Source organism: Danio rerio, chromosome 23 (assembly GCF_049306965.1).
Source record: "Danio rerio strain Tuebingen ecotype United States chromosome 23, GRCz12tu, whole genome shotgun sequence".
NCBI classification, from domain to species: Eukaryota; Metazoa; Chordata; class Actinopteri; order Cypriniformes; family Danionidae; genus Danio; species Danio rerio.
Genome location: NC_133198.1, coordinates 1,540,488 through 1,552,500, shown reverse-complemented (window position 1 = coordinate 1,552,500; position 12,013 = coordinate 1,540,488). Strand labels below are relative to the sequence as shown.

Here is a 12,013-nt window from a genome sequence, read left to right as displayed (position 1 = left end):
TAGCAAGGCAATCATGGCTTTCTCTAATTAAATTTTTTATTTATAAAACTATACTACACAAAGATAAATCATCTTGGGGCCAAACATCCCGGAAATCCACATTGTCCTACATCCGACTCTTATAATATAATCTCTCTACATGACTTTTTTCTTGAGAAATGCGGCATCTCTCCTGGAATGGACGCTTTATAGGCACAAAAGGGTGTTTTCTTTTTCGTTTCTTTAAGCATTTGTGTTGTACATCATCTGTATGTGCGCTCTAGAAATGCAGTGAGGGTTTAAAATGCTCAAAAACAACGCTTTAAAGGGAGTTTTCACGGCAAACACTGTCAAAACGTCAACAGAAATATGCTGGGGGGCAACATGCGCGAACACTTCAGCATCACGAGACCAATTCCTCCTAATCTCCGCCACATTTTCTGACTGAACGAAAAAACCACATGTGTAGAAAGACGCGAGAGATGGATTCCTCGGTGAGCACAGAAATAAAAGCATACAGGATACATGATTAATGCCCCCCCGTAACCCTAAATAATCATCTGGAGTATGAAAAGAACGGGCAGATACACCTCACGTACAATCTACATGTGTTGATCAAATGTACAGTTGCATAGTACAGACAGATGCAGTAGTCCTAGTTTCTGAATGGGAGCGTGGTCTGTTCCAGAGTCTTTGGGCTGGAGGGAAACAGACGGGAATCTGCATCTCGGGAATGGGGATCTTCTGGATTACGGCTCACTTCACCTGGACACAAACATTAAAGCACAAATGAAATCAGATGTAACCACATTGATTGTGTGAGCTCACATTGCTAGTTCTGTGCTGAACAGTTCATCTGTGCACGTCATTAAGATTTAATTTTCAGTTCAATCCTCGGGCGAGGCAGTGGTGCAGTAGGTAGTGCTGTCGCCTCACAGCAAGAAGGTCGCTGGGTCGCTGGTTCGATCCTCAGCTCAGTTGGCGTTTCTGTGTGGAGTTTGCATGTTCTCCCTGCGTTCGCATGGGTTTCCTCCGGGTGCTCCGGTTTCCCCCACAGTCCAAAGACATGCGGTACAGGTGAATTGGGTAGTATAAATTGTCCGTAGTGTATGAGTGTGTGTGTGGATGTTTCCCAGACACGGGTTGCGGCTGGAAGGGCATCCGCTGCGTAAAAACTTGCTGGATAAGTTACCGGATCATTCCACTGTGGCGACCCTAGATTAATAAAGGGACTAAGCCGACAAGAAAATGAATGAATGAAGTTCAATCCTCAGATTAGGTCTGTCTGAGGTATTAGGCGGGGCTAACACACTTAACCACGCCCCTCAAGCTGTCAGTGCTTACATCAAACAGTAATGGTGAGTAGGAGGAGTCTGTTGTAATAACTCTCCCCAAATACTTTCCCATATCTTTCTGAATGAAACACCCAATTTAATCCATCCAATTAGCTCACAGTAGAAAAAAACAAGCCACGCCCACTGTTTTCTCATTTAATATTCTATTTCTCTAAAAAAAAACTACAAACCTTTGTCAAATGCCAAAATATGTAGTTACATTCACAATTACCAGTTAAAGCTGTATTGTGCCAAAAGGAAGCCCTATGTTAACGGTGTCCAGAAACATTTTTTTTTGCCTTTTCCCGTACTCTTTCAACTTTATCGCATTTAAGGTTGTAAATAAAAAAAATAAACACTTTCTCAAATATATGCATGTGTGTATTTATATACACATTAGACATACTTAAATTATGAAAAACAAACATGTATTTTTATGGGCAGCATAATTACTAATGTTTTTTTAGTTGTTGAAGAAAATGAAGCTCTGTGATTACAAAGCAGCGTCACTTTTTAAACAGAAACTTTCCTGAATATGAACTTCGTGAGTCTCATTTCCCAACTTTTAAACAATATAACTCTTCAAGCTCAACATCTTCAAATACAACCAGTCGGTTAATCACCACAGATATGCGACATATGGAGATTCTAACCCATCGGCGATGATGAATCTCAGCATACAAGCTCATCAGGAAGATGTTTACCACCAATAATGACTCTCTAATTAAAGCAGAGTCTCTGGCTAACAGAAATATGATTGATGATGGCTAGCTTCAAGCAATCTAATAGAGCAGGGAACAAAATATACAGCTGAAGTCACAATAGCCCCTTTCACACAGTGATACCGGTAAATATCCGGAAAATTTCTGGAACGGTAAATTCAATAAAGCGCTGTTCACACAGGCGAGGACGTTACGGAATTTTTCCGGAAAAGAGCATTCACACATACATTGCAAAATGCCGGTAAATTCTGACATCATTAACCAGAAATGAGCTCTAAACGGCTGCGCTTGTGTTTGTAAACATTTGACTACATTACAAACTCTTCGGATGATCAGTATTGAGTACAACTCCAATGAAAACATATGGAGGAACACTTTCGCATTTCGAGATGTTCATGATATGTGTGTGTGCTGGCGCTATGGGCGCTCACGGGCACACGCAAAGCTTGAACGTATCAAACAACGAATTATCATAAACATTTTATCGATAATTATTTTCACAGTTAGCATTAGGAAGGAACATATAAACGTGATCTGACTAACATCTAGCAGCTAAATGTGTCTGAAAAAATATTCAAAGGCTTTTATTCTCATAAACCGCGCCCACGTGAATGCGTTTGACTGTTCTGATTGGCTAAAGTAGACGTCTCACGTCAGCACGTTCTAGATGTGTACGCGCTCTTTCCGGCAATCTTCCTTCTGCGTTCACACAGCGCAGCATTCCGGCAAATTACCGGTAATATTACAACTTCACTTTCCGGAAAATAGCCAGAACGAATTTACCGGTATATTCAAAAAGGGCCTGTTCACACATACAACCTTTCCGGAAAATTGCCGGTAATTTTCCGGAAAGGTCTGTATGTGTGAAAGGGGCTATAGATTCACCCTCCTGTAAATTTTTCGAATATGTTCCAAACGATGTTTAACAGACGAGGAAAGTCTTATTTGTATTGTTTCAGCTAGAATAAATGCAGTTTTATTATTTTTTTATTGTTTAAAGCCATTTTAAGGTCAATATTACTAGCCACCTTAAGCAATATTAGTGTTGGATTGTCTCCAGAACAAACCACTGTTATACAATGACTCGCCTAATTACCTTAAGTTTACCCTAATTACCCTAGTGAAGCCTTTATATGTTACTTTAAGCTGGATAGAAGTGTCTTGAAGAATATCTAGTCTAATATTATTTACTGTCATCATGGCAAAGAGAAAATAAATCCGTTATTAGAGATGAGTTATACTGCTATGTGTTGAAAAAATATTCAGGAGGGCTAATAAGTCTATATTTTCAGAGACTTGTGTGCATTAGATTGGAAAACAAGAGCTGAGGATTGTGGGTAAAATTCACAGCTTTTAATGTGATGTTGTGTGCTAGTCTCACCTTCGGTCTTGAGGACACACTCGACGCTGCAGAACCCAGAAGAAAAACAGAAAGAGAGACAATTAGGACAATGAAACCGCAGTCCTGATCACAAAAACAACACATGCAGACTCTCCACTACTGTAAGTCTCCAAAAACCCCTGGGATTTTTTTGTTGTTGCGCTGTAATAAAGTCTGCAGGGAAGACAACCCTGTCCTTCATTAAAACTCCCAGAACATGGAAATGGCCGTCGTATCTCATCGCACAATGCAGGAAATCCAGGATCGATACTTCCGACAGAGTTTCTTTGCTAACAATGTAACTCTGGGTGGAGTTTGAAATCAAGTTCATTAACAATACAATCTTATCAGTGACCTTTCCAGTAATAAAAACACTCAACTGAAGTCTTTCTGGAGGCTCTAAAGGCTTGGTGATCAGTAATGACAAACATAATTCAGAATCGCCGCTCACAGGGTGTTTTTTACAGACAAGAGTGTGGTTTCTGCGGGCTGGCAATCTGAAGTGAGGTATTCTGGGAAGGCGGACAGTGCTGTTTATATGGAGGAAGAGGCAACTGGACTGGAATGTATTTAACAAAAATGTGAGAATGCTGTTGATTATAAAATATCTAGTGTTGAATTGATTATTAGAGGAAAAAAAAAAGAGTAAAGATTGCATTTTTTCAATCTTTCTCAACAATTAGAGTTCTATCTGGTTTAAATGGAGGAAGAGGTAAGCAGATTTTATTTTTGTCTAAAGCGACATTTATATATTGCGTTTTTTCATGATGAATAGTGTGAATGAATAACGGAAGAAAGTAGTGACTCATACAAAAGGTTTTTGAGACTCTCCGTGTTTGATTTCCTTGTTTATATACATGATTTTGCTGTCGAACTTTTGTATAAACGCAATATAACACTCAGCAATGTGATATGGCAGTATATCGGCACTGCTTGGGGCACTAACTTACTAAGCCTGCATCATTGAGCCAATATACAGCCATATCGCACTGCTACGAGTATATATATATATATATATATATATATATATATATATATATATATATATATATATATATATATATATATGTGTGTATATAGTTTTAATATTTTATATAAAAGGTTTTATTAATTACGGCAACTTAAAGACGCCTCTCATATGGAGAATGAAGCCTCGTGCACTGCTCAGGTGTGAGTTTCTCACAGACTTCATCAGAGTGTCAAAATCTTGATGCTTCTGTGGGTCTCGTCAATCAAATCTGAGCTGGCAACCCTTCATTGACTTCTTACAATCAGTATCTGTATAAACACGTATTTTTTTCCATTTTTTTCATGTATATATATATAAACTCTTATTGTACTTCTTGCTACAAAATTGTATTCTACTTCCACATTGTTTGTCTTTTCTGCTTTGTTTTGTATGTATATTTACACAAAATTTTTTTTTGAAATTGTTGATTGAAATTGTATAATTTATATATGCTCAATAGAAAAAAAATCAAATCTGAGCTTTATTATGTATTTTCTATTGGATTGGCATCAGGTGATTGGCTAGGCCATTCTACAGCTTGATTGTCTTTCTCTGAAAGCACCAAGAGTCTCCTCGGCTGTGTTTTAGATCATTGTCCTGCTGAAATGTCCACCCTGGCTTCATCTTCATCCTCCTGCTGATGTAGATGTTGGACTGAAGCAGCTGATCTTCATTTACACTGAGGAAGGGCAGAGGCTTGCTAAAGAACTACTGACAGATTTCAGCTGCTGTCTGGGCTTTCACTGCCCAACTACACCTTCCATTCTTCATGTGTTCAACAGTTTTTCCCTGCGTCATTTCATTTTATTACACAGAACTTCATTTGTAAACTAATTAGATTTGTTTTCTTTGCATATATGGATTTATTTGGTTGCTAAAAACATCTGGTAAAAGTTTCAAATAAACAGCACCTTTATAAGTATGTTTTCTGAGAAAAACGGTGACGTGTTCAATACTTATTTCCCCCACTGTAAATCTGTTCAACTATGACAGAATCTCAGTTTTTATACTGATATCTTCAAGACTGAGAGACGTGCAGAATCACCAGCAATTTAGCGGTTAAACTAAATGAACTCAGATCTGTCTTTGGGTTCAGAAATGGATTCTCTGTGCAGAAAATTGAACAGGAATTCACTAGCGGACCCCGACTGAGATGCAGCCCAAACGACTTCACTACACACCAGGAAGCAGAAGAGGAAGGAAAGGGTTGAGAGACCCAGAAGACGGAGGAGTATTAGCTGACATGCTGAGAGATGGATGGAGAGCGTTAGACTTACGAGAGCATGCAGGAAAACTGTGGTTAATCTGATCCATAACCTCCGCCAGAGCAGAGTTACTGTTAGCACACTGATGGAGAAACTCGTCTGAGGACACACACACACAATTATACCATCAGGAGGTCAGTGTATCACCCCATGCTGTGTGTGTGTGTGCAGGTTTATGTGGTTTATGAGGACACGGTATTGTGTGATATCATGGGTGTAGGCTGTTGGGTTGTGTTCATCCACTCTGGGAGGGTTTTAAGTCTTAATTTGGCCACCGCTTTCTCTGTGTTTCAGAAAATGCAATGATTTTTGGTGGCAAATCTTACTTTGACACATGTGTTAGGAAAATGCTTTAAAATGTTCAGACTCAACTATACACTCTGGGCAGATGGACTACCCTTTCGTTATGTTAGGGGCAGTTTTTGCCCCATTGACTTCTATTATACATTTTTGATTGCAATGCCATATAATCATGTATTTTTTCATTGCTGGAGGTTTTCCCTGTTAGAAAGAGGTCAAATTTGTAATACTTACTGTTGTGCCGCAATTTGTATACCAGAAAAAAAATCTTTTTTTTATTTCCAATATCGTGCAGCTCTAACGTCTTGTGTCCTCATAATTCACATGCTTAAAAATACATAACAGGCTCTTTTGGCATTCGAAATATGCCACAGGTATTTTGTGAGGTTTAGGATTAGGAGTAGGAGTAGGGTAAGACCATAATAATAAGCTTTTTTACTGAAAAAAAAAACATTACGCCTATAGATAGTTCTCGTAACCCTCGTAAACTTACAGTTTTTATGAAGACATCTTTAAGACTGAAGCTATCAATGTACTTTTACTATATACAGTTTTTAAAATTGCAGCTTTTACTGTTTTAAATACATTACGCTTTTGGAGAGTCCTCGAAACCCTTGTAAACTCATAGTTTTTATGAGGACAACTTCAAGACTGTGAAGCTATCAATGTACTTTTACTGTATACAGTTTTTAAAATTGTAGCTTTTACTGTATAAAATACATTACGCTTATGGAGAGTCCTCGTAAACCTCGTAAACTCATAGTTTTTATAAAGACATCTTCAATATTGTAAAGCTATCACTGTACTTTTACTGCATACAGCTTTAAAAACTACCTTTTACTGTATAAAATACATTACGCCAATAGAAAGTCCTCGTAAACCTCATTTTTAAAATAAATGACGTCTATAGAAAGTTCTCCTGAACTAATAGTTTTTATAAAGACAACTTTAAGACTGTAAAGCTATCAATGTACATTAAAGTATACAGCTTTTAAAACTATCTTACTGTATAAAATACATTACGCCTATAGAGAGCGCTCGTAAACTCAGTTTTTATGAGGACATTTTCAAGACTGGGAAGCTATCACGGCACTTTTACTGTATACAGCTTTTAAAATTGTAGCTTTTACTGTATAAAATGCATAATGCCTATAGAGAGTCCTCGTAAACCTCGTAAACTCATAGTTTTTATAAAGACCTCTTTAAGACAGTGAAGCTATCACTGTATTTTTACTGTATTTAGCTTTTAAAATTGTAGCTTTTACTGTATATAATGTGTTATGCCTATAGAGTCCTCGTAAACCTCGTTTTTATAAGGACATCTTCAAGACTGTGAAGCTATCTCTGCACTTTTACTGTATACAGCTTTTAAAATTGTAGCTTTTACTGTATAAAATGCATAATGCCTATAAAGAGTCCTCATAAACCTCGTACACTCATAGTTTTTATAAAGACATCTTCAAGACAGTGAAGCTATCACTGTATTTTTAATGTATACAGCTTTTAAAATTGTAGCTTTTACTGTATAAAATGCATAATGCCTATAGAGAGTCCCCGTAAACCATGTAAGTTTTTATAAGGACATCTTCAAGACTGTGAAGCTATCTCTACACTTTTACTGTATACAGCTAAAAAACTAGCTTTTACTGTATAAAATACATTATGCCTATAGAGAGTCCTTGTTAACACACATGTTTTTGGTGTATGTGTGTTCATACCCGAGATTTCGGGCTGTCCTGCTGCATCCTGATGGAGAGAGCTGGATGATGATGTGCCGTTTAACTCGGGCTACAAAAAGAAAAGGCATGGTTTAAAATCATAAATAAAATATAAAATAGTGATAAACTCACAGTACTAATGGTGTAAAATACACATACCGGCTGTTTTAACTATGTGGAAGCTGGTATTAAATATGATGTGTGATGATTTAAATTTGTACACATATTTTTCTTTGTCAAATATTTCCCAAATGACGTTTATTAGACTCAGGAAGATTTCAAAAACTAGATTTTTTACCATAGCTGCCCTTTAATACGGCTCAGTTTTAAAAGATGTAAAATGGGATACAGTAACAAAGTCAGAACTGACCATCAAGCAGTGTAAATATAGACATGAAAGAGGTCATTACTGCATATACTCGTCCTCTAGGTGAAAGCCAGAAACAGCAGGCTGCGAAACGACAGTCTTGTTTGCCTTTTTGGGTTATGGAGTTATATTGGGTTTATTTAGCTAAGAGCCTTTGACAAGAGCATCTGGCTGAACGGAGGCTCTCGGTGCAGTGAATCAGGCCCTCAGGAGGCCCAATAAATTACCGTTCCCCTAAATCAGGGCTCATTGAACGCCAGCGCTTGATTCACGACACTATTGGCGGCTGCTGAACTCCCTGGCATCACCGTTAGACCATGAAGCTCGTTGAAGAATGAAACAAGAGCACTTTATATAGTGAGGAAGAGCTGGAGCTGAAGCCCGAGACAGGTAAATGTTAATCCTGGGATGCTTTGATGCATATTTAAAAACCAGCAACGTCTAAGTGAATAGTTCTCGGCCAGAATGAGATCCCAGACTCTTTGTATTAGATTCCAGCTTTGCTCCGATAAAGCATTATTTTGGGTTGCTGCAGAAAAAAAGCTTGATGTAATAGATACTTAAAGGTTTATTATGTGCTTGCATCATGACAAAGATGAAAGAAATCAATTAGAAATTAATCATTAAAACTATTATGCTTAGAAATGTGTTTAAATCTCCCTCCTAAAGAGAAATTGTGGGGAAAAAAATACAGGAATAATTATTAAGGGCTAATAATTCTGACCTCAGCTGTGTGCGTTTCCACTAGCTGGTGTGTGTTACCTGATGCAGCAGCTGGCGCAGTCGGTAAAGCTGAGACTCCAGCTGTTTGTTGTGGTCCTCCAGAATCTGCATGCGGGCCTCCAGTCGTCCCTTGTGCTGTCGCAGGAGTTTAGCTTCAGCTAGCAGATCAGCTTCATCTGGGGCTCCGCTAGCAGCTGCGGCGCCAGGCTGACCGTACTGAAACCGCAGTTCTTCATACTCCCTCTGCAGAACCCTGAGACACAATCACAGAGAGAGGTTAATTCAATTTCTATTTGCATCTATACATGATTCATACACAGCTCTACTATTAAAATAGAGTATGTGCATAGGGACTTTTCAGCCAGCCAGCTCAAGCTTTCCAGTAGCTGCCATGCCATTATAAAATCTCAGAGTTTATAAGTAGATTTCTTGAAAACTCAGTGATCTTCACTGCTTGATTGATATACAGTATGAAGTTGGTCTCAGAATGTACAAGAAGCACTGCATTAAATGATATTTATCTAAAGCATGTCTTTAAAATCTTGACATTTATTTACTCCAGTATTACAGAGTTTCTGAGCTAGCCTGCTGCTGCTGACGGCGCTTGTATTTACACGGTCTTTCATCTCCATTTACACTTGAACAACTAATGAATGCTTATGTCTGCTAAATGATTGTATTTCAAGTACACCACAACATCCATGCTGTACAAGAAACCATATGAAGTTGGAAATAGTCACATTAACCTTTCAGCGGAAGTTTAGCGCTGGCTGAAAAACACTAGCTGTGCATATAGCCCATTTCCATGACTTTCAATGAAATTTTCATGACCTAATATTTCATGTGATGTCTACGTATGGGGGGTAAACAATGCATGCTCAAATGTATTATTGCATTATCTGTTTATTCATTCGTTAATTTTCTTGTCGGCTTAGTCCCTTTATTAATCCGGGGTCGCCACAGCGGAATGAACCACCAACTTATCCAGCAAGTTTTTACGCAGCGGATATACAGCCAATTTACACTTTGTGGCACTTCTAGTTTCACTTTCAGGTGGAGGATGGCGTGATCGTCGTTTGCCTAGAGCAGGGGTTTTCAAACTATGGGTCTGCTCCGTTTGAGCTCTCGCAATCTGCGTTTAGCCGGTAGAGCTCGCGCAGATCGGTGCTCTCAGTAAGGGAACGTCGGAAAAGTGCTTCTTTTTTTTTTTTTTTTTTTTTTTGCTCCGTCCTGCGTGTTTTTTTTATTTTAAACACTACTAATTTTCTCTTAAATGAGCACGAAAAGTAACTAAAGTAGTCGAATGCTTCATTTTAGATCTGTGCATTCTTACATGAACACCTCTGTTATCAAACAAAACACAAAGAGCGATTCACTAGCTGCTCTTCACTGAATAACTATAGTAACTTTACTCAATATGCAAATATAATCAAAAGTGAAATAGATTTTATAGCTTTATTTAATTTCTGGATAGGCCATTGATTTTAATAGGCTAAACCTTTTATTGTATTGTCAATATTTTCTAATGTTTGCTATCTATTCTATCATTTGAAGCTATTTGTTGTCCCTTATTTTTTACATCACAACGTTGACAGATTGCTAACTAACTTCAAAACTAGATTAAAGACCTATCTGTTTAGTAAAGCATACACTCAATGCATCACCTAGCGGGTTCCACACTGGCTTCTACATCTTGCTTATATACACTATGAACAGCAGCTACGCTAATTATTCTCTTTATTCTCTATTTTCACCTGGGGATACTCATCCCGAGGTCCTCAGATTATGCGGAGTCACTGATTGGATTCAAGACCAGCGACGTGATGATCCCAAGGATTCCATATCCGGGACCAGGCCATATCCTGAGCTGCTGCTGCGCTGATGGTCGTGGGGAGTGGAGAACATGAGTCTGATTCCAGCAACGCTCCAGGGACAGACAAGTCTTCACTGAGGCCATCTTCCAGCCTAAACCACGACGAATGAAGTTCTGCACAAGACTTTTGGCCAGCGGAGAAATTAAAATGGTCGTGCCCAACTGAGTCTGGTTCTCTCAAGGTTTTTTTCTTCACTCCCATCAGGTGAAGTTTTTTCCCTCTCCGCTGTCGCCACTGCCTCGCATGGTTCAGGATTGGTAGAGCTACGCATCGATGAATTGGCTCTTCAGTGTTTGAACTCTCAGTAATGATTAAATCACACTGAACTGAGCTAAACTGAACTGAACTGAACTTAAACACTAAAACCTGAACCACACTGTTCCAGTTACTGAACCACACTGTTCCAGTTACTATGACCATTTATGTGAAGCTGCTTTGACACAATCTACATTGTAAAAGCGCTATACAAATAAAGCTGAATTGAATTGAATTGCTAATCAATAAATAGCTATAGTGCTATCTGTTAGTTTTAACGTCAGCTAATGTCATGGAAGGGCATAGACGTTATGGAAAACAGTAATAGTAATGTAATAGTAATAGTAACCCTCATCATTCCTTCCTCAAGCAAATGTGTAAATATTAGATATATTCAGCATTAATGTTAATTGCATTGGCATATTTATCTGACGTTTTCCCAGCTTGTAGTAGTCGATCAAAAAGCTGTTTAGATTCTTATGACTATACACTAGCAGTGGAAATTACTGCGATGTGACGGGGCTTGATCATAATCCAGGGGCTTGATCAAAGGTTGATCATATTCTCTTCTGAAAAAAAAAAGAATATCTTTTTCAACAAAAAAATGATCAGAGTTACAGCCAGCATCCCACAAAAAGCACTTCCAGCCTCATTTTGTGCATATCAAATCGCAAAATCCAAAAAGCCGCACACCATATATTTTTGACTGCTTTGAATGGATAAATTTTTTTTAACCTATTTTTCCATAGTAAAATATTATGGTGGGTCTTGAGATTGAATTACTTGCCTAGGTGGGTCCCGGAATAAAAAAGTTTGGGAATCCCTTGCCTAGAGCATCAGTTCAGCTTGCTCCGGCCCTGTGTAGAAATGATAAATGCCGACTTCAGACTACATAACTTTAGCCCTGATTTTGATTCGCCGACAGGTTTTGAGAAATCACAGTTAAATCACAATAGCAATCAAACAGTGTGAACTATCAAAGACAACATCAGACAGAATCGCTGATGAGTCGCCGAGATATTTAGCATGCAAAATAAACAACTTCATAAATTTGTGTTGGGACAACATGAAGGGATTGTCTGGAAC

At 38.3% G+C, this 12,013-nt stretch overlaps 1 protein-coding gene across 22 annotated transcripts in view; it reads right to left on the bottom strand.

Moving 5' to 3' along the window:
- utrn (utrophin) overlaps positions 1 to 12,013 on the bottom strand; it is a 311,025-nt gene that overhangs the window by 319 nt on the left and 298,693 nt on the right. For 13 of the 22 annotated variants that reach the window (XM_073939615.1, XM_073939621.1, XM_073939618.1 and 10 more), the window contains 5 exons: positions 8,838 to 9,051; positions 7,709 to 7,778; positions 5,703 to 5,789; positions 3,417 to 3,442; positions 1 to 744 (listed from right to left, as the gene is read on the bottom strand). The exon at positions 1 to 744 is cut by the window's left edge and continues 319 nt beyond it. In XM_073939615.1, coding sequence (XP_073795716.1) covers positions 736 to 744; positions 3,417 to 3,442; positions 5,703 to 5,789; positions 7,709 to 7,778; positions 8,838 to 9,051 — 406 coding nt within the window. In that variant the 3' untranslated portion in view covers positions 1 to 735. The remainder of the gene's footprint in view (positions 745 to 3,416; positions 3,443 to 5,702; positions 5,790 to 7,708; positions 7,779 to 8,837; positions 9,052 to 12,013) is intronic. The other 9 variants (XM_073939623.1, XM_073939631.1, XM_073939629.1 and 6 more) reach the window with 1 other exon arrangement.